Raw genomic sequence first — 25,145 nt, forward strand, 5'->3', positions numbered from 1 at the left:
CTGTGGTTCAGGAGGTGGAGCAGGTCGCCTACTAATCCAAAGGTCAGTGGTTCAATCTCTGGCTCCTTCAGTCCACATGCTGAAGTATCTTTGGGCAAGATACTGAACCCCAACCCCTGGGAAAGAGATGGCAGCAGGTTTCACAATGGGAAGAAGCTGAGCCACTGTAGGCAGTGGGATGCTTTGGGAAACCTTAGGTCCTGGGATTCATCTGGATCTTAAGTGCTAAAGGTGAAGGCAACTGGATTTCTTCTAGGTTTCTCGAAGATGTTTCACCTCGAGTCTGAAAGTCTTTGTCCGTTCTAGTGGTTGGTTGGGGAGTCCTAGGTATTTAACCTGGAGGTGGTCCTGAGAGTCGTTGACCCACCCTGTCGTCATGAATCTCAGGAACACCTCCAATGTTACAACCCCCAACAAAGGTTCAATACCTGGGACTCCCCAACCAACCTTTAGAACTGTGGAAGTCTTTCAGTCTTTAAGACTACCATGACCTGGATCCTACACAGACAACTCATCATGTTACTTTGACACCTACCTGAACAGTGTTGTAGACCATGTACACACCTTTGTGGCAGCAGTGCTCCCTGATGGTTGTCTCAGCAGGATAATGCTCCTACCACTCTCTAAAAATTCTCCTGATCAAAGTCATCAGGTCTGATTATCTGATGGTTGTAAAGATGATCTTGACAGATTCTCCTGTGGTGTGAGGTGTGTTCAGACTGATCTTACCCCCCCCCAATCTGCTCTGAAGACGATCGGAGCTACAATAAATATTAAACACATTCAGTATGTTGTGTGGGAGGAACACCAAGGAAAGCCGAGCTCGCTCTCTGTGGATTGTCACATGGAACGGGACGATAGCCAATCAGGAAGCAGCTGACTGAAGACGGAAGCACAAATAAACAAGAGACGTCATCGTCCACCATGTTTGTTTCTTCTGACGTGGTCAGATGTGGAGTTGTGAGCGTTCATACTCTGGTTGTTGGTGGTGAATCTGTTAGTGTGTGGTGTGGCTGTGTTGGTCTTCTCTCTGCACATCACACACTATAAGAACACAACTGTGACATCTGTCGGTCAGAGAGGCTCCTACACAACAGGAGGCTACTGTACGCTGAGGTTTGTGTGTTTGGATTTTCTCACGCTGATCTGCTCTACAATGAACTGATGTCTATTTATAGAGCAGCTTGACCTCAGTTTATATAAAGAACTACACACACACACACACACACACACACACACACCTCACTCAGGTATGTCCTGTATGGTCATACACACCTGTTCATTCACATTAACACACACCCTGTACATTGTTACCACAAAGAGAAACATTCTTATTATACACACACACAGAAGCTCAAACATAAAGTCCTACACACACACACACACACACACACACGTGTTGTGTTGATGTGTGTAACACGCACACACACTCGGATCAGTTGATGTGTGGAATGTGGATTTGTGTGTATTTTTAGCGTGTTGTCGTCTCTGACAGCAGCAGTTGTTGTTTCCAGCGTCAGAATAAGTTTCCATCCGACAGCAGCTGCTTCTCTCTCCGTCTCTGTCCGAGCTACGACGCCTCACAGGCTCCGCCCACGGCCACTCACAGGCTCCGCCCAAGACCAACAGGAGTCCAGAGACCACCTGGATCCCTGAACCCGATCACAGTCTGATCAGGTCTTCAGTTTATTAAATGTGCAGAACACACCTCCTCTGAAACAATGATATCACTGAGAACAGCTTCCCCCTGTCCACCTGATCCAGTTAAGAGCTTAATGCTGATTGGCTGATCCAGAGAGCCAGATCTACCTGAGCACAGCTAACCTGTCAGTGAGAGTGGCTGTTAATCGGATCAGGTTTGCAGATTAAACAGACACTCACAGAGCAGCAGGGACACACAGATCTCTGGGTGTTTTCTGACTCACCTTTAACCAGGTAGATCACTTCCTGCATGTTCCTGATCACATCTCAACAAGAACTTCCCCTCTGTCACATGAACACACTTCACACCTGGAGATAAATCCTGACTTAACTAGATAAACCCAAGAAGGTCAGACTAAGTTGAACTCGCCCCTGAGGCCTTGACCAGTTGTTTCCTGAGTGCGTTCATGTTCATGTTAATCACAAACGACGTTATCAGAACCACAAAACGCCGACGCCTAAAAGTTCAACTCCAGCGACGTCCAAAAATGATGTTTAACAAGGTGAAATGTGAACAACAAGATCACATGAAACAGTAGACAAACCTCCCCCACAGCAGATGAGCATATGCTATGGAAAGTCCTCAGAGGTGCAGTAAGCTGCACCGTGTGAGTGTGTTTGAGTGTTTTACGAGCTTTACGTTTTCCTCATGTAAACGTCCATAAAACAGAAGCAGCAGAAAAATCCAGAAATCTGCAGAGCTCAACAGGCAGTAAACAATAAATCTGCTGCCTCGCCCTCAAACTGCAGCTGCCATTTTGGATTTAGATCTGATTTAAACTGGGAAGACCCCTGGGCCAGAGCCTCTTTATGAAGTGACTGTTACCAGAGGAAGTCATAGAGCTTAGAAGACACAAAACCACCACAAACAACACGACCATGTTTCTGATGTACCCCCGACTGAAACACGTCCTTACCCAGCGGCCCATTATCTCATCATTGTATTTCATGTCTGAATAACTAAACCTTAGAGAATGAATATGAGTTATTGTATTAATATATATATATGACACACACACACACACACACACACACACACACACTGGCTGTGACATCAGCTGTTAAAAATGCAATGATATCAGAGTTTTCATGGGACGATTCTCAGGAATGCAGTTGGAGTGAAAACACACCATCCTGAAGGTTCAGCTGCTGATCAACACACTGATATCATCAATCACTGTGTTATCAATAAGAAAGACAACATGTGCCAGCCTCAGAGTCACAGAGAGCAGTTTCATAGTGAGCGCTCGGGGTCCATTAACCTACAGGAAACCAGTGATGTTCAGATTTAAGAACGTTTAGAAATGGAAGTTAAGAAAATGTAACTACAAACATCTGACTGATGACTGGCTCCATCAGCTGCTGTCACTGTAAACTGGATCTGCAGAACTCAGACTCTGAGGGTTCTAGAACTCAGAGACCAACGGTTCTAGAACGCAGTAACGGTAGCTGAGGGGGGCGGGGCTTTACGAACAGCAGTTTTATGATCTCACGAAAATATGGTCGTGATGTTGAAATCCCACATTTTTACTGCGTAGCTCATGATCACAAACATTATTAATTAAAACCAATTTCCTGCTGCGTGTTTATGTAATATTCTACGTTTTATAATATAAAATATAAACGAATACGTTTGGTTTCTTTTAAAATCAAAGAAATCAGGATAAATCAGGAACTCGTTCTCTGTAAAGATAAACTGCTTATGGTCATAAACACGGTGACAGACGGGGAGTTTTTCCCGCTATTTAAAGTTGGTAGAAAAAAAACTCAACAACCCTGAGATGGGTTTTTACAGCAGTTATGTAACTGCACAGCTTCTCTCAACATTACGGTAACAGTTTAAATCACAGACAATAGATCCGCTAGTGCGCATGTCACAGTTTGACATCCTGTCGCCTTCATGTGCTGTGGTACAAGACAGTTTCAAATCTTTGTAGCTGTGTAGTTATGGATTTTTGATGATTTATAAATGTTAGACACTGACTGATGAATGAACTGATACACGGACAGACAAAATTGTTATGTTTCTGTTTTCACTTGACTATCTCTGTTACGTTTTAGGCAGCGAATAAATTATGGGTTGAACTTGGGGCCAAAACCGTGACAGCAGGTCGTGGTGATAAATTATCAAAGTTTATATTTTATCATATAGTAACTGGATGTGTTAGTGTTGTTTTGTTTTTGGAGACGTTTTGATTACAATGCTTCAATATCACAAGACCAATATTGCTAACAAAAACACCAGGAGTCTACTAAGAGTCCCTGAAGGCAGCACAGATAAGCCCCATCCCCTGTGGCCGGCGGCTGTAGCGGTGCGTTCACAGGACTTTTTTCCGGAGTGTTTGAAAGTTGTCAACAGAGGGAAGACGACGACGGAGTAGAAGAAGTAGAGTCAGAGGAGCGGAGAGTCTGAGCGGCTTCACACCGACAGCAGAGCTCAGAGGAGGGATGGGCTGCACCCACAGCAAGGTGAGAAACACCGGCAGTGAAGTTTAACAGAAAACAGTAGCGTGTCGGTAGAAGTTGACTTTGTGTTCGCGGGGAGGAGGAGGAGGTTCATTAGCAGGCGGCCGGCGGCTGCTGCTGCTGCACGGCCGCGAAACGTGCGGGGAATGAGCTCCGGGTAAATGCACCGTGTGCTCCGAACGCTGCGGACCGATTCGTTACTTTTTCACTCGTTCTAGAATTTGTATCAGAAACAATGTTGCAGGTGTCGAAGTGGCGCCAAAGAAAATGCGGTAGAATCCGTCAGAACGTTACTTTTTCTTCTTCTCTGAACATCTGTTTCTAATCTGGCATCGTGTTTGAATCTCGGGCAGTTTTCCCACGGTCCTGTTTTTTTTTTTAAAAGAATATATTTTCTAATCTAACCATTTTTAAATCTCCCCCATTGTCTTTATAATAATCCTACTTTGAGATTAATAACATTTTTGTGAGATTACAGTGGACTTTATGGCGCTTTATGCAGATTTTATCACTTACAATGTGATGTAATATTCCTGTAGTAAGTTCCCATTGTGTGTGACTCTAACGTGATCTTACTGTATTACATGGAGGAATATACTGTAATATTTTTGAATAGGGAACTTCCAGTTGCATGGTATTTCTGTAAACATGCCAGTAAGCAGGCAGTCGGTATCAGGTAGTTCTACTTCTTTAATATCTAAATATATCAACACTTAAACCTCATGTATCACTCAGTTGACCTTACTGTTTGTATGAAATCAGTGTAATGTTGCAGTAATGCTCCCAGTGGTTTGTAGTATCTGTACTGCAGTATTCTCGGCTGTGATTCTCTTCCACTGAGTATAAAAAGTATCTGAAGTTTGACAGCTGTTGTCTTCCTCCAGTTATTGATAGAAAGTGACGGAGCTGGCGAGGCTTCATGTGGGTCAGTGGTTTCCTAACTGGGGCCTGGGGTGGTGGTGGTGGTGGTGGTGGTTGGGTGGGGGCTCAGTCTAATCTGACATGAAGGTAAAAATAAGTAAAAGCCAGAGTTCCAGGTGAGCTCTGTAGAAGGCAGAACACTACAGACACAGGACGGTCATAATTAATGTTGACATGTTTCAGCTGAAGGAATGAAATGTTGACACAGTGAAATAACAGAAAACAGTAGAGCCTCAGTAGAAGACATTTTTGATCTGATAGTCAGGCTGACATGAAGTGATCATCTCACCTGACTTAGTCCTGTTGACCTGTAAGTTAAGACCAGGTAAAACCTAGTATATGGCTGGCGATGTAATTGAGAGCTGATCTGCTGTCAACGGAGAGTGGCTAAGATTTGTCGCTAAGGTGTTTACGATGTCTGAAATGTTGGTAAATCTAACGACAAAGATGCTAGGGTTGGCAACACTACCTGTTAAGGTCCCAAACTGTTGCACCAGTTCATTTTGAATGAGAAACAACCAATGGAAGTCCAACCCTTGGTCAACCAACCAATGGTGTAACTTCATCACTCAGTCTACGTCCACACTACTGCGTTTTTATTTTAGTTTTATTTTAGTTTATCATTTTAAAATGCAGAATTTAACAGAACAGTAGCAGCTAGCAAAGATGCTAGTCGAGGCCGAAGCTGTTTGGTTGCTTCTGAAAAATAGTTGGTATTGTTTCCAAGAGTCTCAGTTTCTGTCTGTCCAGACTAGAACACAACCTCAGAGTTTTCAAACTAAAACGTGGCCGGCAGCGTTTTAAAAGTCTCTGTTTTAGGGGCTTGAAAACTGTGAAGCAACAGCGACGAGTTTTGAAAGTAAAATGTATTTGTGTGGATGTAGCCTGGCTCACTGTCGAGGTCTAGAACAAACACACAGTCCAGTGGAGTGCTGTCAGAGAGTGGTGGTTGTTTCTTGAACAAACAGCACAGTGGTCACTGTCTTGTAAAAAGCACATTAAGCAGTTTTTATTTGGGCTTTTTACTGGTGGGCTACTCAGGACGTGTTTACGCTTCAGTTTGAATTCATGTGCTTCACTGGCTGCAGCTCAGACAGTAGGTTTACTTCAGGTTTTACTGTCTGCTGACTCCCCTGAGTCTGGGTTTAAAGAGCTGAATGAAGTCATAGATGTGGCCTTAGAATAATATCATGATGTTCCAGGTGACTGTTTGTTATGATGCTCATTCATCTGTCGCAGAGGTGAAGTGATTCAAAGACAGTGAATTGTCAGCTGGTTTGAAGCCGATCATTCATTGATCCTGCATTAAAAACCTCCTCCTCACCAGGTTGTTTCACCTCAGAACCAGAACTAGAACCAGGACAGAAGTAGACCAGTTTCAGAAGCTGTTGCATAACCTGAAATAATCCAGTAAATCTTTGATTAGCTCAGAATAGAAACAGACTGGTGAGAGAGGCTCAGAGTCTGAGCTGCTGCTGGAGGAGATCAATGAGTTTGGCACCGACACGCTGATGGTTTTAATCCTGCTGTGGTTCGACAGGATGCACATGCTCAACAGACACACCTGAGTTCACCTGAGTTCACCTGTGTTTTACAGGAGAAATCAAACTGAAACATCTGCTGTAAAAGCTGCTGAATGATTCGGATTTCTCATTAAACCATCTTAAAGGATAATTCCGGTTTATTCCCGGTTTAATCTGACAGAACGGGAACAAAAGCAGGAAGTTTAGTGGAGAAACTCAGAGATTTTTCATTGATCTCATGAACAATGTAGTGACCTGCTTCAGCTGAGCCAAGTTCACCTCTTTTATTGAGTAAAATGAGAGATTCTCAAAGAAAATGTTCAGGTTTTTAAAGTCTGACACTGTAGCAGAGCGTCTGCAGGCTCTTAACAAGTCTTAATATTCTCATATTCAATATTCAGTCATTAACTTGTCTTAATTTTTACTAAATTCCTCCATCTTTCTCCTCAGCTCAGTGTAAACACACAAACGATGTGTAAATGGCCCTCGTCGTGTGTCTGTGTCGGTCTGAATGAGGATTAAGTAGCTGTGAAGTTTTGCTGTTGTGTTTCTTTACAAATGAGCCAGTCAAAGTAAACCCAGCTGTTTCTGCTCTTCATTATGTTTCCAAGCTGCTGTTAAATCTGTGAACACTCAAACTGGAGTTTCTCTCCTTTAAAACAGAGCTTTTCCAACACACATTATTTACCTGTTCTCATGTTGGTCAGGTGTTTGTCGCTCTCACACGTCTTCATGTAGACGTTTGAAATAAACCTGTGAATATTCTCATTCATGCAGGTCATAGTTATCTGAGACTGGTCAGATGTGAGCATGAACTGATGAAGCCTCTTGGATGAGAGGTGAAACGTCTTCCTAGACAATATCTAAGTCCAGTTGCGTTCGATTGAAATTTCCTTGAGATGTAGACGTTTGTGTTGCAGCTGCAGCCGTTCTGTTGTTGGTAAATGCGATGCTGTGTGTAACTTCCTGTTTCTCTGAACCTGTCCCTTTCACTTCATGCCCCCCCCCCACTAATCAATGTCACTGTTCTCTTCAGTAATAATCAATAAGTTATCAGAGGTCAGGAGTCTGTCGTCATCGCGACTTTTTCTATTTTAGTTAAAGTTCGTGATTCAGCAGCTGCACATTAACGTTACAGTTACAAAACAGTTTCCAAACTGCAGCTCAGAGGGAGGAAGTTCAACTCCTCATGCTTTCTAGTGATGGTTTTCAACATGTGGGTTGGGGCCCTGTGGGAGGTCCCAGGGTGCTGTGGTCCCTGTTGTGGTCCTGTCTGCTCTGACTCTGCTGGGAGTTGTTGTTGTCCGAGTTAAGACCTCCTCATCACGACGGTCGACTCAGGGCAGCGGCTGATATTTTCTCGTTGCCGTGGAAATGCAGATAAAAAAGTCACATGATGTTTTCGAGCAGGATCTCTGCAGGCGGCTCAGACCTGACCAGAAAACCTCTCAGTCACATGAGGCTGTTTCCTCAGGCAGAGCCTCCTCTGTTAATACAGGAGGAGCTTCAACGGTTCAGGTGTTTTCTTTGTCACACCTGAGGATATCAGAGCTGACCAGGGCAGATTTTAATCAATCGTATCAGCAGAGTTTTATATGGAGGCAGCAGAATAAAACTATTTGTTCTGACTTTCAGTCATTTGTGGTGGACGTCTGTCCATCTGTGATTCCAGACTGACAGACTCTGATCATAATGAGTTGTCACCTCACTACGTTGGAGCGGCGTTTACACATTTTGGGTTGATCCACTCCTGATCGGGGACTTGATCGCTGGGTCAGATTCAGGAGCTGGAAACATAAACGCAGTCTTAATCACTGAGTCCTACTCCAAAAACAAACCGATTCTCTAAACTTCAAAAAACCTTCAGGCAGCAGCTTCTCCTGTTTCTCCAGCATCAGGTCACATCAGCTGATCACTCACTAATTAATGTTAATTCTGTGAGTAACTTCATGAGCATCAGAGGCTCTGCTCTGTAAAACCGCTGTACGATCACAGCTGCAGCCAACTATTATTTTCCTTGTTGATTTAAATGCCGATGACTCTCTGGATAAAAACAAAGTCCTCAGACTGAGGAAGAGAAGCTGCCGTGTTGATAATAAATGAAGCCGTCTCTCTTTTGGTTCCTCACCTTTTCCAGATAACTTGTGATGTGGGACTTTTGTTGTTTAGTTTTGTGGTGAGGCCGAGTGGTCGTGAGAACTGCACAACTTCCCGTTTTTAGTTCCTCAAAGTGTGAACACGCTCGAAGAACTCTGTTGGTTCAGGCTCTCGATGGATTCTTTTAATGGAAAATGACATGAATTTAAAAAAAGGTAGTGTTTGTATTTTTAGCTGCAGTGTGAACAGAGCTGCAGACGGTTTTACTGCAAACCCTAAAGGTCACATAGTTCAGACTGAGAAGCAGAAACTGTACGAGCAGAAGCTCAGGCAGTTAATTGGGGTTTTTTTTTTTTTGCCAACTCCTGTTTTCAAAACATTTTCCTCACGCCCACAGTTTTCTGTGAGGTCCCTTAAACAGACTGTCGGCTCGCGCTTTAACACCTCACCACAGCTCAGACGTAAACTGAGGCTGGAGTTCAGCTCCGGTGGAAAACTGTAACCTCGGAGAGTCGGTCAGACCAGGAGACCATCTGTCGACTCCCAGCAACAACTGGACGAGTGTGAATCTGGGAACTGGAGGCGAGAAACGACCTGAAGGAGACAGACGAGAAGTTTTTACCTCAGGTCCTGAGGGAGGAACGAGAGGTTCAGTCCTCCAGTTTAGAGCTGCTGCAAACAAGTGTTGTCACTGTTGATACATGAATCTTCAGTTACTGTGAAATGAACCAGAGAAAAACAACGTACACCAGGTTGAAATTTAAAGCTCTGAAGTTTGTGCTGAAGCTTTGAAAAGTGCTCGTTTGCTGCTGACAAATATAAAAGAAGCTCTTTATTTAGCGTCTGTGCACAAACATGATGCATCAGTTGTCAAATATTTAAAATCCCACGTGAATAAAACCCGTCGTTGACATGGTGAGTCAGTGCTGCTGCTGTTTTTCAGACTCGGTCGTGACTCAGATCGTGTTCGAGCTCCACATGTCGGCCGTAAAACTGCAGATGAGGAACAGACGCTCTGCAGATGAAGTGTTGGTTTGGCCGAGACTCGAGTTAATTAACGCTCCAAACTCCACGTTTACACCGACGCTCGTCCAACACAGCGATCCTCGTCTTTGTTGGCTTTGTTTGGTTGTTGTTGCTGAAGCGCTTCCTCATCACTTGATGAAGTTTGTCTTTGAATGATGCGTCTGCAGCTGTTTTATCAGCTGAGACGTGGCAGGACTGGAGCTGCTGCTGTCAATAAATCTCACAGATAAATCAGTGTCAGTGCAAAGACTTCCAGGTTTATTCTTACTCTACAAAGTGTCCTGAAACAAACGAGTCCAAAGTAACGTCTTCAAACGTTTCATCAACCAAAACCTCAAAATATTCAGATGTAAAACAGAAAAGCAGCAAGTCCACACATATTGAAGGAGCAGGAAGCAGCAAATATTTTGGTATTTCTGCTTGAGAAGTAATTGAAACGATAATTTCATCATTAAAAATATTTGCTGATTACTTTCACTATGGATAGTATGTGTTATTTCTTAATTGCTTATGTTGTGAAAGTACAGAAAATGACCGTTAAGTCTGAATACAACAACATATTTATCAAGATTTCCATGTATTTATACTGAAGTTATATAAAGTAAATAGAAGTGAGTGGTTTTTCAAGCTAAATGAAATGACAAGTATTTGTCAGAAAAATCACATTATGTTTTCCTCCTCCTCCTCTGGCTCTGATCTGAGCCTTTTAAAGGCTTTAACAGACTTAAACTCGGCTCGTAATTCTTCAAAGTAAATGTGAATAAAGTGAATCTGAGGCCTCAGTAGTTCTGCTTTTATTTATAACGACATCACAGCCAGTTTCTCTTTGATACATCAATAGTTTTTCCTCGTGAACATGGACGGCGCCACATGACGTATTTGTTTTTCCCACAGAGAGGCAGTTAATGACTCTGAAATGTCTCCTGGTCTTTAACTTAACCGCTCTTTGTGATGAATTTCCACTGCTCAATGAGCAGCAGGTGTTGTCACAGCGGTGAGTTAATCCGTCAGGTTTCGGCCTCGGGCTTTAGCTCCTGCCTTGGCTGCTAAAACGTAAGACATTCAACACGTCGAAGGGAAAAAAAAAGAGTTGGAGTTGCAGTTTGTCTCTGTGTGTGAGTTTAACCTCATTCAGGACGTTAAATCTCATCCTCCCTCTCTCTACAGATGAGCTCCGGGGAATATTTTAAACGTTCAGGCGACATTTTATCATGGAGCTGAGAATCCAGAGGACTTTCCTCCAGAAAGAAAGAGAAGACAGAGATGTGTTTGTCCTGCAGAAATGGAGCAGTTCTTAAAGTCAAAATAGAATAAAAACGAGGGCGAGTTTTGAGGTCAAAGTAATAAATGTCCTCGTAGGTTTGGAGGAAATGTGTGCGAGCCCTGATTCCTGTCACAGCGTCTGAGACATCTGAAAGGCTGCAGCACTTTATTTTGTTGTTTTGTGGTTTTTCAGAGGAGGAAAACAGTCATTACGGCTGTGCAGAAACATGTTTGCTACTAACATGGTCGTGTTGTATTCAGGCTGCAGGAGGTTTTATCCCCAGAATTAAACTCTGACCTCCTGATACTCTGACCCACCTCTTCTCTGTTTCTACTGTGAATGAAGGAAAATAAAACTCATAACTGCAGAACTTGTACATTCACTGCAAACAGGAGCTGATTCAGCTGCTTTTAATATGGACAGTAGGGATGTGGGAAGTAGTAAATTTGTGGCAACACCAGTTACTGATTATTTCCATTTTACAAGACTCCGTATGGTTTATGTGTAGGTTAGATGTTCCCTCTGCCGCCTTCACCCGACACAGTTTGCTTCATTTCCTCTTGATGTTGGGTTTAAATCTGAAATCCTGACAGATACTGCGCTTTTCATTTTCACTTTGACACCAAATCCTCTGCTCGTCCCGTCAACTCTCCTCTGGTTTCTGTTTGACTTCAGAAATTCCGACTTCAGACCACAACTTGAACACAGCTTAGAAAAATTTCCCCCAAAATGTAAAAATGTCACTTTTTTCAGTGTAGTACTCATGACAAAAGCAATAGAATTAGTCACATGGAAAAACTCTCCCGCTGTGTAAAGACCTTTACTGAGGAATTAAAGGATGTGTTTCCTGTTGCGAGGGAAAGACTCAGAGGTCAGAGGTCGCCTTTGTGCCTGTTGAGGAACAGAAACACTGAAGCATTGTCACCACATGAAGAGATGTGTCATCATCCTGTGTCGTATCAGACATGATATCACTTCCTTTATCAGGGCTGACGGGACCATCAGTGACCAGACTCCTCTTCAGCTTTAATTCACTCAAACTCTTAAGTTGCGATGTGAAGTTATTCAGAGAGTCGACCCACTGACGGAGGTCAAACCAGCGTCATCCGCTGACTGTCGGCTCCTGACCTGGAAACTAATTCAATGAAACAGACGTTTAACAATAATTTAACCAACTTCTGAAGAGAGAGAGAGAGAGAGATAAGAACAAGAACAAGAGAGAAACAGAAATAAAATTTAGACAGAAAATTAATCGGCAGCTATTTTACAATCAATTGATCATTTTTAGACGTTCATCAAGCGAAAAAGCGAAAAAATTCTCTTTAAATCTCCAGTTTCTTGTGACAGTAAACTGAATATCTTTGGGTTTTTTGTTTTTCAGACAAAAACAAGATATTTTAAAACCTCCTGTTGGCCTTCAGGAAAATGTGATCGTGAGAAATTATTTTCTGTTTGTTTTAGAAGCCAAACAGTCGATGAGTGATTATTTATTGTGAAAAATCCTGTGGAATTTAATCGATATGTTCGTATCAGTGTGGTGTCATGTGTCTTGAAGCGATATAATAATTGTCACCACATGGCTGTGACCAGCAGGAGGCGCTGTTAAAATTTGACAGCAGCTGTCATGGACATCGAAGGTGAAGCTTGGCATGGGACCTTTCGAGTTTAGAAATATCGAACGTTGGTGGTAACTGTTTTGTTTTGTGTCTAAAAGCCTCTCAGTTGTGTTTCTGTCGTAGCTTTGGTTTGTTAATTAGTTCGGTTTGATTCTGAGGTTGTTTGTTGTTGGACCATAATTTCTTCTTGGAATAAAACACACTTTCTTTAGCAGCCTATTTTCTGCCACAGGCATTTTAATCGCTAAAAGATAATCGTTAATTTCCTGATGATTGAGGACATTTCTTCAAATGCCCATCCCTTGTCAGTGTATTGTTATTTCTGTTGCAGCAGCACTTGTTCTCCACTGTCTCACTGCGTTGAATGTGAGGTTCAGTCTGAAATCTGTTGTAATTTAAAATATCGACTTGGCTCTGGAGCTTTTCTTCCATTCGGCCGATGAGATGATTTATATTCACCTGTGGAACATCTGCAGAAGTTAAATCTCTGAGCGTCTGAGTCGAGTCAGTTTGGTGCAGTCAGGTTTTACTTGAAGGTGAAGTGCTGCACAAACAGAGCAGAGGAGCCTCGGCTGTGATTTATGGCCTTTTTTAAAAACCGAGGGCCCCTGCAACGCCTGGAGGAACATATGCTTCTCCTCGCCACCTCCTCCTCCTCCTCCTCCTAAAACTGAGCTGTGAAACACTCGACGACATGCCGCTCCACGTCTCCTCCTGAACCCAGAGACGTGTTTAAACCAGAGAGAGATTTACTGTTTCAGCTCTGAGTTTAAATAAAGTTGGTGTCCAGTTTGCAGAGCAGAGTTTAGGAGTGTTTATACAGTGGGAGGGTGTGTGTGTGTGTGTCTGAGTGTGTGAGCGGTGTTTTAGGGTGTGATTGTTTGGCCGCACTGCTTGAGCAATGAATGGGTGTGAGGCAATACAGTAAGCATTTCAGTGTGTATTGTCGACGCCTGTGCACAGTCGACGTGGCCCCGAGTGTGATCTTTTAGCTCTGGAGCAACATGTGTGTTTGTGTGTTTGGATACATGCCTGAATGAGTGAGTGTGTGTGTGTGTGTGTGTGTAATTCAATAAGTTTCGGTCTGTGTGTGTCTTTGTTTATACTCTGAGCTGGATGAAACTCACCACAGGGCTTGATAACAAAATTAATTCTCTGATTTATTGCATGTTTTATTTGGATAATCTGATATCGACTCTCTCAGATGCTCCTGCTGCCTGAACACCTGTTGTTTCTCTGTGTAACTGTGGTTTTTCAGGTTCGATCTCCCTCTGACTGAGTGATAGTCAGCAGCTGAAACTACTGATCAGACCCAGAGAGTTCAGAGTAACACTGAACTGTTAGAAGTCATTAAAAGCCAGTGTTCAGCTCTGATATCCAGCCAGGAAACTGACGCAAATATTAAGAATTCTGAATGGAGTTTGGTGCGATTGTTACAGCAGCACTTCCTGCTCCAAAAACCGGGAATCATGGGTAATATTTACATTTTGTTGCTTTAATGGTTTGTTTCGTAAGAGATGGTGTGACGCCATCATGGCAAACTGTCGCTTTTACCAACAGCCGTAACACCATTTGTGCTCAAGAAACCAATCGATCAATCAATATCTAACGAACATAACTCATTTTAATGTATCGAGCAGATTCGTGTTCCTCAGAGGATGAACCTTTTCTGTAAAGTCTTTATAAGATTTGTGGATTTTCTCTCACAGGAAACCGAATCCCTGTTTTGGAGGAAACAAATCTAAAAATGTCACCCTGGGTTGTTTTGGTCTTTTCTGAGATTTTATTGATTTAAAATGAGATGATCGGTGTTCAGCTACGAGGAAGACGAGGAGGAGGAACTGCTTCTGTGATCAGCAGCAGAAACAAACCGTCATCCTCTTGTTGTGAGTCGGCGTTCGAGCAGCAGCTGAGGTTATGTAACGCAGGAAGAAAAGAGGGAAAGTTACAGCGTCAGTCATGTGGAGACTAATGAGGGGGAAGCTGGCAGGTCAGAGTCAGACCTCCATCAGCAGATTTCATAACAAACACCCACTGCCCCAGTTTAACACCAGACCTGAACCAGGACTCAGCCACAGCTACAGGTTCTCCTCCCAGAATGGTCTGTTTTATATTCCTGACAGACCTGGTGTTATCAGGATTATTATTGTTAGTGATAGTCTGGAGCTGTGAGCTCAGAAAACAAATATTATTGGTCCTTGATTCTGGTGTGGTTTCTAATAAGAAAACCAGCCTTACATGGTGTGAAAGTGTTGACTTAGTGGCAGGAAATGGATCAGAGGAAGTCGACTTTTCAGAGTAACGGACATAAATATGAGGCTGAAATTGGTCACGTGATCGGAGCGTGACGAATCAGGAGAGCACAAGTCATCGTTTCCAAAAGTCTAAAACACGACAGCAGAGTTTTCAAACTAAGCAGCGCTTCCACAAGTCTGATTAAGTGTGGACTCCAGGCATAACCGTAGCATCAGTGATGTGTTTTAAAGCTACAACGTATTTGTGTGGATGTAGCCTCAGTTAGATACCGATATTAATATTAAAGAGAGAAGAGAGAAAGTTGTCAGTTTACACTGTGTTTATGTGAGTTGTGACCAGTTTTTGGGGTAACACGCTATAATTTAACGTGGTCTGATTACTTTTCTGTTGAAATAAGTAATGTGCTGGTTTTCAAGCAGTAAGTAATCATCAGTTAGTTTGTTGTTGCTGTTTAAACAAAACAAAAATGCATTCACACAGTTTGTTTCTTTCGTAGCTCGTGTAGCTAGCGTACTAGGACGGCCTTTACAACATGGAAATATTCACATTATTTTGAATTTGTGGGTGAAAAGTAAAAGTAAAAGAACATCACAGTGAAATGCAAACTGTGTTTGGGTGACAAGTTTTCTTTCTTTCTGCAAAGAACTCAGATTTGAAGAAGCAGCTGAGAGCTAAGCTAACAGCTAAACGACAATGGCAGCGATGCCGGCGCTACAGCTCTGAAACAGCATTTATCAGTGTAAAGATAAAAACCTCTGTCTAAAAGAAACCTGTGATAAGATAAAATCAGACAGTTTTATCAGTCTGCCATGCTCTAATGTGCATGATGTAAATAAATTGCTGTTACTACATTTACACTCAGAGTGAACATACAAACCACCAGGTAAAACCAGACATTTCTTTTTTATTTTCATGAATAAAAGCTCATTATTTCCCTTCTCTTTAACAGGAAATTTGATTTTATACATTTTAAACTTGTATTCTTTTATTCCTCTTTACTTTCATCTTTTTAAAAAACATTGAAACATCCTTAATTTACATTGCAACAACAGACCTGAACCGCCTGTAACGCTGACATCGTTACGCATTTTATAAAAAATACAGATTATCTCGTACAGCTACAGACGGAGAGCACCGTCCTCCACTTCAACAGTCGGTTTCAGTTCAGATAAAGTTAGTCTGCACATTGATTCATTAGCTGTTTCTGAGCAGATACAGTAGAGTCTGGACCTCAGTCTGATGATCTGCAGACAGATTCTTCTTCATATCAGTCCGTTTGTGTTTGTTGATGCCGTCACTGACTCCTCCTCCTCCTTCTTCTTCTTCTTCTTCTTCTCTTCCTGTCGTTATCAGAAGAAAAGCAAAGGCAAGAAGGGAGAGAAGACACAGAAAGACAAGAGCCGCCAAGATGAAGGAGGTGAGTGGTTTTACGTATCTGTCTCTGTGTGGGTTTCCTCCTCTGACTGTTCTCAGCCTCATTACTTTCTCACTTCCTGTTTTTGTGTCTTGTTCTTTGAACCACACGTTTCACTCTGGACCGACAGACTGATATCACAGGTTTCTACAGCTGCTAACGTGGCTGAAATGACGTCCACAAACATCCGTAAATATAAAAGACGCTCAGTAGAACATCAGATCTTCTCAGTATCAGAAGTAAACCAGGTGATTGTCTCTTTCTGTGGTTTCAGTGCAAACAGGAACTGCCAGCAGCTGATATATATTCAGACTTTTAATGCTGTAGATTCAGCAAAATGTAAATTAATAGAGGCTAAAAAAGGTGTTGCCCACAGCTGAGTGACTCTGACTGAATCCAAAGCATGATGGGAAGTGTAGTTCTAGAAGTCACAACATCTGCATCTCAAAGGAAGTTAATAACACCAGAAAACCACCACCTTTCCTCAGGTGAAGTGTTTCAAAATGCATCCGTTTCATGCTGTCAGTGCCTAAATCCAACCTCCAGAAGTAAGAAGCTAATGTTAGGCTATAAACCAACTACACCACGGTCACATGACGTCAACGTCTCCACCACTAAGCTTCCAACTGGTCATTTCATTTAGCTCTGAGCTCTTCTACAAAAGCCTTTCTTCTTAGAAAGTTAGTGAGAGTTTGAAAGAGCGTGAGTAGAAACACAACGAGGCTGTAAAGGTGGACTGGTGAGTAGATGGGTTTTCATGTTAACCTCCCCGACAACCTCTGTAGTCTCATTTAGACACTCGTTAGCAACCGCCTTTTTTAAGACACGTAAAAGCTTCAAACATCAGGAGTGGGGGATTTACTGACCCATTTTATGTTGGAGAATAAAACCTGAAAATGTCTTGAGCTCGTGTTAAAACCACAGACCTTATTTCAGACATTTAACCAGAAACACACTGACTTTGGGTTGAGGGAACAGGAAGTGCTAACATGCTAACATGCTAACTTACTTCCTGGTTTTAACGGAACCTTTGTAACGGACATGCTCACTCACATCATCACAGTTTGCACCTCAGGTTGAGGGAAACCTCCTGTGTTTTAGTTCCAGCTGGGAACCAACTTTTTGGGTCCCACAAATTTGTTTTTGGTCAAAATGATTAGAAAGGTTTGATTTCAAAATTAGGTGCACGAAACAGAACAGAACCTGGGCTAACAGTACAGGCATTTCTACAGATGTCAGATGTTTATGAGTCAAACTGTGTCCTCATCCAGCGACGACAGAATACAACCTGAGCTCAGTTAACAGAGGAACAGATAGAGGACGAAGATACAGATCAGAGGAAGAGTTTCTGTATCAGGTGTTTGAATGAACCGTCTGCCGCGAGGGTTTGACTCACGGCTGACTGGCATCAGTTAACGCTCGCCGTACCCTCATTTCCTCCTGTTTATGAGCAGTTTAAACAGCAGCACAGAAACCAGTAATTTACAACGGGCTGTCGTCATCCCGTCTGTGAATCACTGACGCTGAAGCATGAAGAGATGCAGCTGGAAAATTATCAGTCGACCTGAAAGAGAGAGTACAAGGATTGTACAGGTTGTTTTGCATTTTTTACAGTGTGCTGAATTGATAAAATACCTCAGTTTGGATTTAGTTTCCAGATACTTTGAGAAAGATGAAAGATGAGTCTAGAATTAGCAAAATAAAGAAATAAGATTAAAATTCAGTAATTTAAGTAAAGAGAAATCTGAATTAATCACTCACAAAGTAACTGATTACATCTGTAATTTCCTGATTCCAGTCAGGTTCAGCTCAGCTCCTCCTCCTGGACTCTCTGATCCCAAAGATCTGCTCTTTGTTTAAAACTCAGTTCATCTTCAGACAGGCTCAAACCTGCTTCACCTGAGTATGAACTGGGATTATTAGAAAAATACAGACGCGACAGGAGGAAACAGCAGGTCCTCTCTGATTATTAAAGTACTGATTTACTCTATTACATCACATATGAGTATTTTTAACATCCAGAGTCAGCGCAGGTTTCTGACGTTCATCGTTAACTTCTAGATATTTCCCTGAGTAGAAACAGTTTTATTGTGTGTGTGTGTGCACATTCTCAACTTCTGTTAATAATAAAATTGATAAAAAAATAAATTACGGTTAATTGATAATTGATTAATCACTTATGAATTTCAACATATAAAAAGTTATTGATCGTTTCCGTTTGAGTTATTGACGCTGAGATTTTGCTTTGGGGTCGAAGGGTTGACCAAAAAAACAGACAAAAGTATGATGTCATTGTCATGGAAATTTGAAAACACAAACACAAACACACACACACACACACACACACACACACACACACACACACACACACACAGATCTGAATCTGCAGATCATCATTCAGGGTGTTTTTCTGACTAATTTAATTTCAACATGTCAGCTAACGTCATTGACATGTAGCCACACGATCTCTCACACACACACACACACACACACACACTTCATTCAGTTTCAGTGACGTCTTCAGTTTGGATGATGAAGGCTTTGATCTTAAAAACATCTCCAGTGTCTCAGGAACAAATATCTAGAAGTTAACGATGAACGTCAGAAACCTGCGCTGACTCAGTGGATGTTAAAAATACTCATATGTGATGTAATAGAGTAAATCAGTACTTTAATAATCAGAGAGGACCTGCTGTTTCCTCCTGTCGCGTCTGTATTTTTCTAATAATCCCAGTTCATACTCGGGTGAAGCAGGTTTGAGCCTGTCTGAAGATGAACTGAGTTTTAAACAAAGATCAGAGCTTTGGGATCAGAGAGTCCAGGAGGAGGAGCTGAGCTGAACCTGACTGGAATCAGGAAATTACAGATGTAATCAGTTACTTTGGTAGTAGAGTGATTCATTCAGATTTTGCTTTTATTGTTTAGAGTTGATCTGTAGTACCAGGATGTGCCACTAGGTGGCGCCTCTCACCGTTAATGAGGTGGAGTTATATGTGTTTGCTGACAGATAATAAAACAAACGCACCTCCTCGCCATCCAAAGATGAAATAACCCAAAAATAAGAATAAATTTTGCTTCTGTTGATCCGTCTCTTTGCAGATAAACGTGCGTCGGCTGAGCAGGACGTCTGTCTGGAGAAGCAGCTGGAGCGGTTTGAGTGGCAGCTGAGGATTTTAAAGGAAGTGCTCTCAGCCAACGGGAACCCGGAGAGGGCGGAGCTCCTGAAAGACCACGCCGACGAAGACGTGTGCGCCCTGGTCCTGAGCATCCTCGATAAGGTGAGGAGACGATGCATGACCGTAGAAACAGTGTCCGCCAGATCCCTGACCTCAACCCTGTCCAACACTGAGTTAGACCAGAGTCCGCACTCAGGAGTTCCCGCCAAGTCCAGTATTTGGCTTTGGTTTCGTGGTGGTGGGCCAACATGAATCTTGTTTTTCTGGGAAAACCACTGAATAGAGTAGTTTTAGCTGTCTCCTTATACCATTTCAAGTTCTCTCAGTCTGTGGCACTCCGATCACTGACCAGGTGACAGGGTTTCAGGACTCAGGCCTTAGGGGGGGACGCTGGGATCAGGCTCAGACCTTTATCATCAGCATCAGTCCTGCAGCAGGTTCAACATCTGGTGGAAAGACTGAGACCAGGGGAGAGGAGGCTGTTAACAATCACAGTGTCAGTATCACATACGAGGGTAATTTCACCGTCAGAGGAGGTGAAAGTCGTCTCGGTGATCAGAGTTATTCATAGACTCGGGTTTGGCAGAGCGGTCCGGCTCAGACGGCAGCTGAGCAGCTTCTCCGGGTCACGTGACCACGTGAATCTGCAGCCGGGAGTTTGTTTACTCTGCTTATGATTCATGGCAGAAGCCGTTTTAAACGTGTCCTCGTTCTGACCCTGTGTGAGGAGCTGTGGTTCATGCGTTCATCTGTCATGTTCCTACTTGTTTTCTCAATAAACTGCATGTTTTTGTCTTTTTTATTGATGTTCAGGTGAGGTAAATAAAGTTTTCTCCACTGTTAATGCTCCAGTTTTTCCACAGACGTCATCAGTGTTTCCCTGGAGGGGATCAGATAAGTTTGATCTTCTGTTATGAAACTGAATCCGTCTCCTCTGATGTGATTTTCAGGTGAAAACAGAGACGACGGCTGATTTAAACGTCCTGCATGAGCAGAGAAGTAAAACGGCTACTGAGGAACATGAGAGACGCGTGGAAGGTAACGAGTTACTCAGATGGAAGCACAAGATACATCACATGTGAAACAACATTTAGATTGTACACGTCAGTTTTCTTTGTTTCGATTGTGAACACGTGAATTCTGCTGTGAGGTTGTCATGTGTACAGATGGAAAATAGACTTTGACCTGTGACAGTCGCGGCCTTTCGGCTGGAATGGTCCAAATTTTCTATAATTAGCGTGTCATTTGAGCTACTGTATTATGCTAATTATAGCAGAGCTAAGACTGATGAGAGCTGAATCAGTCGGTACAGAGCTGAGCTTGATAAAATGTGTGGATAAGAAAGTCTATGCAGTGGTCATTCAGTCTGTACACACTTTAAATACATGGACCAACCTAATAAACTGATTGTTTAATGATGCTTTCAGAGTTCAAGCTTTTATTTTTCATTTCAAGATCATAAACTCATAGAAACATGTGAATGTAAATAGTTTCCAAAGGTTTCTTACCAACTGAATAAAATTCAGATTGTGATCATCGCTGTATTTCCACATACACACACAGTAACCACTGTTTTACCTGTTTTGTCTGTGTGTGAATGAGCATTTTAAACGTGCCACAGATCATAAGTCAGTTTGTCTCGTTTCCTGCAGAGCTGCAGAAAAAACACGAACAGGAGAAAAATCAACTGACAGAAAAGTTTCACGCTGCTGAGAACATCCTGAAGGTGAGAGAGAGAAGACTTGATGTTTGTGTCTGAGAATCTCACCTGCAGTTCAGTTATTTTTCTACAGATCATTCACATTAAACAGGCTGTAGATTCTGCTCTTTAGACGTACGACCACCTAGAGGACAGAACAGAAACAGCATCAGACTTTTGGATGTTTACTGCTTTACAGTTTTGACCGTGAATCAAACACCTGGTTTTAGTTTTTAATTTGTTCTGCGTCTGCAGGGTAAAGTGGAGGAGCTGACGGCGGAGCTTCAGGTTTACAACGAGCTGAAGAGGAGAGTCGAAGAATCAACGTTCAAGAAGGACCTGCAGAGAAACATACAGGTGTGTGTACACCTGTAACAATTTTACCTGTCATAGTAATCAGGAGTAAAACGAACAATATAAGTAGCAAAAGCAGAAGAACTCAAACTGTGCTTCAATGTGTGTTACCTCATCCTCCAGGCTCACGGCAGCCCAGGGGCATTCTGGGAGTCGGAGCAGGAGTCTCTGCTGTTTGTCATTGAGATGAAGAATGAGCGAGTGCAGGAGCAGAGCAGGAAGCTGCAGCAGATGGACGATCTGGTAGGTCCACTGACGTATCAGCAGCTCTCCATGTTTTTATCTCCTCCTACAAAGCAAATTTTATCCTCTGTTTCCTCTCTTTTTTCTTTCTACCTCCTTGTTTTTTTTTGTTTCATTGTGTCGACTGTGTCTCCAGGTGGAGAAGAATTTGTCTTTGGAGGATCAGATCATCCACATCCTGCAGCAGAACGAGGATCTCAGAGTCCGGATCGACAACTGCCAGACTCTGATTCAGTATGTGATTTCTGAAAGTGCAGTTAGATAGAACAGAGAGTGTTTACTAACACCTGCTTATTATGCATGAATCTAGCGCCACCTACTGGATATTATCTGTCTGCTGTAAAGTATGATCCACAGTTTCCTCTGTTTTCAGCACTTAACCATTTTAGCTTAGAGGATAAAGGACTGTGCAAACGTTTTAGGGACTAAAACTAAAGTGAGGAGTTTTTCAAAATAAAATAAAGCCATGAATAATTTAATGTGTCCCAGAATAAAGTGGTTATTGTTCTTTAAATCTCTAGATTTAAGTCTTAATCCAGGTGATACTGACCCCAATTACCTTGAAAATGTGCAGAGAGAGAGTGTAATGCTTACAAGCTTTCCAAATTGTGTTGCTTGTTGCTGAATTACTTTCTCCAGGAACCTTTAGGGGCTGTGGCTTGTTTCAAAATGGATATCAACAGCCAAACATGAGACTTGTGAGATGATTAATGTGATAAACCGTAAAAGAATCCCCAAAAGACCCTGAAGAACCTTTTATAGTTCCACTAAAGCTGGTTTTCCCACCTGAATTTAATGCATTCCTTTGATCCCTAACAATAATCTGAATCCCCTTTTGTTTTTTTGTTTCTTAGGCAATTATCGAAGGAGCAGCAGGACATGAAGGTGGCGCTGGAGAGGCAGGTAGCCATAAACCAGAATCTTTCTCAGGAAAAAGAGCAGCTGATGTTCAAACTGAGACACAGAGACTCGTGTCCGACCATCCACCTGCCGACCATGGTGCAGGAGATCGCACCGAGATGACTCTGATTACCTGAGCCTCAACGTGGACCCTGTGTGTCCTTGATGTAGATAGAAACCAGACTCTGACTGTGAACCTGCCCATCATTATTCTCAAGGTAACATGCAGGTGACTGGGTGAGAGCTACCATCAACAGGTAGCGTCACTCTGCTGCTCTGGGTCCAGGTTTAAAGGCTCTAAAGCTGGCATCCTGTCAATGATCCTGGATCCACAGACCCATTACAGTCACTGAGGTGTTCTCGCAGCAGATACATGAACTCAGAGCCGGATCCTTTGTGTACATATACTGCACTGAGCCAGACAACAGTTTGGACCTCAGATCATCCCAGGTAAAGGTGCAGCTCCACTGATCTGCGGGCAGTTTACCGACAGATTATTGTCGCTACAACGGTTTAAATGTTTTGAAAAGGCTGGAGCTGATACAACAGAATGTGACAGATCAGTGTGGCAGCACCTTAAAATGCTTGGTCACTCCAGAAACTTAACACGGTTGAGTCATTTAACAGCTTGTCGGTAGCAGGCTAGCCAGCTTGGCTGCTAACAGAACAAGAGATGTATTTGTACCATCCACTCCTGTCTGATGACTGACGTCAATCATGCTGCATCTGTTTTGTGGAGCAGTTTATACTCTACTAGAGCACGGTTAATACGATAACTTCCTCCATGTTGGACTCTGCAAAGTTCACAAAAAACTCCGTGCAGACTGACCTTGCCTCCACAAACAAGTCCACTGCTCACCGCATTTTTTTCCTGTATTAAAAAAGCTGGCTTGACCGGGCCTTAGCACCGTAGCTACCTGTCCGCCAAAGTGCCTGAGACCATAATAAAACATCATGACATCAACCTGCAGTCCCTGAAACACACTGACTCCACAGCCCTCACTGAAACCAGACTACTGTATTTTCCCAGGGAAATGAGTTGTCGGACACTCTGCATCTTCTCCTGGGTTCATAGAATAAGTTCCTCGCTCAGTGGCTCACGGATGGTATTTAAGAGGCTGTTCTTGATCCAGTTTTCCCATAACTGAAGTTGTATAGTGCAGCTTTGAGAAGCACTTCAGCTCAGCCAAGAATTTGTGTGTCACTTCAGGTTGTTGACAGTCCAAACCAAGCTGGTCCTAAAGCACAGAAATCTCTAAGGATTCCTTCAAGAACTACTTGATGTCAGATAGTCGTATTTCGAAGGTTCAGCTTCAAGTGTTCCCCAACGATTTTGATCATTAGATCCCTAAAGGTTTGACGAGTTCCCTCAAAGTCTGTTACTTTTTAGTGTGTAGACGTCCATTTTGGAGGTTTCAGTAAGGACTCTAAAAGGTCAATAAGCATCCTAAAAAATCCTAACAAGAAAACATGACCTCAGTTTCCTTTTTAATCCTTTTTAATATGAACATCCTTTATGTCCCACTTGAAGGTTTAAGTATGTAAATCAACAAACCAAACAAAGCTGGAATGTGATGCAGTTTCCGCAGATTCAAATCCACATATACTGTGATTTTTCCTGTTCAAACCTAAAGCCAAATGTTTTGTCTTTTAGTGTAGTCTGTTTGTATTTACATCCTTGGTTCCAGTCTTTTTCTACTTGTGCCTTGCATAAACAGCTACACAGCTTCTTCAGCACCTCAGGCTGATGTTAGATCCAGTCAACTCCTTTTAGATTCAGTCTGTTCATTGCTGCTGCTGGGTGAACACACCATTTCACTGTCAGTATAAATTTGTAATAACAAAGTATTCAGGAGACTAAAAGACAACCATGTTGACCCCTGAGTATTTCTGAAAGTGTTTGATGAGCCTCAGAATCAAAACGTTTTCTCAACAAGTCAATTACTCTCAGTTAAGAACAAGTTAGCAAGCCAGCTAGCTCAGTTGTCAACAATACAATGAGTTGAAACACAGACTCCTTTTGTTGTTGTCCTTTTTACTTTGCAAACTGTGGCACCTCCATCGCAGTGAATGATAATTCTCTGGTGTGACCGAGCCTTTAGTCCTGTTGCTCATTAACAGCTGTTTACCATCGTAGTTTTTCATGGTTTAATGTTTAAAGCTTATTTTAAGATTTGCATCAAGAACTACTTGATAAACAGCCACAGAACAATAATCACTGTAAGCTTCTTGCCTTTAAAAAGCTTGATAACGTGAGATATTTTGTTACTTTTTAAAGATGTGAAAAATATTCTGCCAGTTTTTTTCTTTTTGTGAACGTGACAATTTATGGGATTTATGGGATGTGACGTTTGTAATTGCCAAAAAAAACAAAAAACATTGTGTCAGTGTTTTGACAACTCTTTCTCCTTATGCACGAGCACTTTGACAGTATTTTACCAGGAGTTTGTATAAGAGAGATTTTTCCATGTTGTATAGTTTTGAATTTT

At 42.4% G+C, this 25,145-nt stretch overlaps 1 protein-coding gene across 1 annotated transcript; it reads left to right on the forward strand.

Annotated features, from left to right (window-relative positions):
* The first annotated feature begins 4,002 nt into the window (after positions 1-4,002).
* Positions 4,003-23,939, forward strand: ccdc69 (coiled-coil domain containing 69). The gene is made up of 9 exons (XM_018662041.2): positions 4,003-4,170; positions 16,224-16,287; positions 19,384-19,562; positions 20,411-20,498; positions 21,113-21,186; positions 21,415-21,516; positions 21,637-21,756; positions 21,893-21,990; positions 22,611-23,939. The coding sequence occupies exons 1-9, from the start codon at positions 4,150-4,152 to the stop codon at positions 22,777-22,779; spliced, it is 915 nt and encodes a 304-aa protein (XP_018517557.1). The 5' UTR covers positions 4,003-4,149; the 3' UTR covers positions 22,780-23,939.
* Positions 23,940-25,145: the final 1,206 nt, after the last annotated feature.

Source organism: Lates calcarifer, linkage group LG8 (assembly GCF_001640805.2).
Source record: "Lates calcarifer isolate ASB-BC8 linkage group LG8, TLL_Latcal_v3, whole genome shotgun sequence".
Taxonomy (NCBI): Eukaryota; Metazoa; Chordata; class Actinopteri; family Centropomidae; genus Lates; species Lates calcarifer.

Excerpts from the sequence above, each read along its gene's own strand:
- ccdc69 (XM_018662041.2), top strand. The coding sequence starts at position 4,150 with ATGGGCTGCACCCACAGCAAG. Across the intron at positions 4,171-16,223 it reads TGGGCTGCACCCACAGCAAG|AAGAAAAGCAAAGGCAAGAA; the intron begins GTGAGAAACACC and ends TGTCGTTATCAG. Across the intron at positions 20,499-21,112 it reads ACATGAGAGACGCGTGGAAG|AGCTGCAGAAAAAACACGAA; the intron begins GTAACGAGTTAC and ends CGTTTCCTGCAG.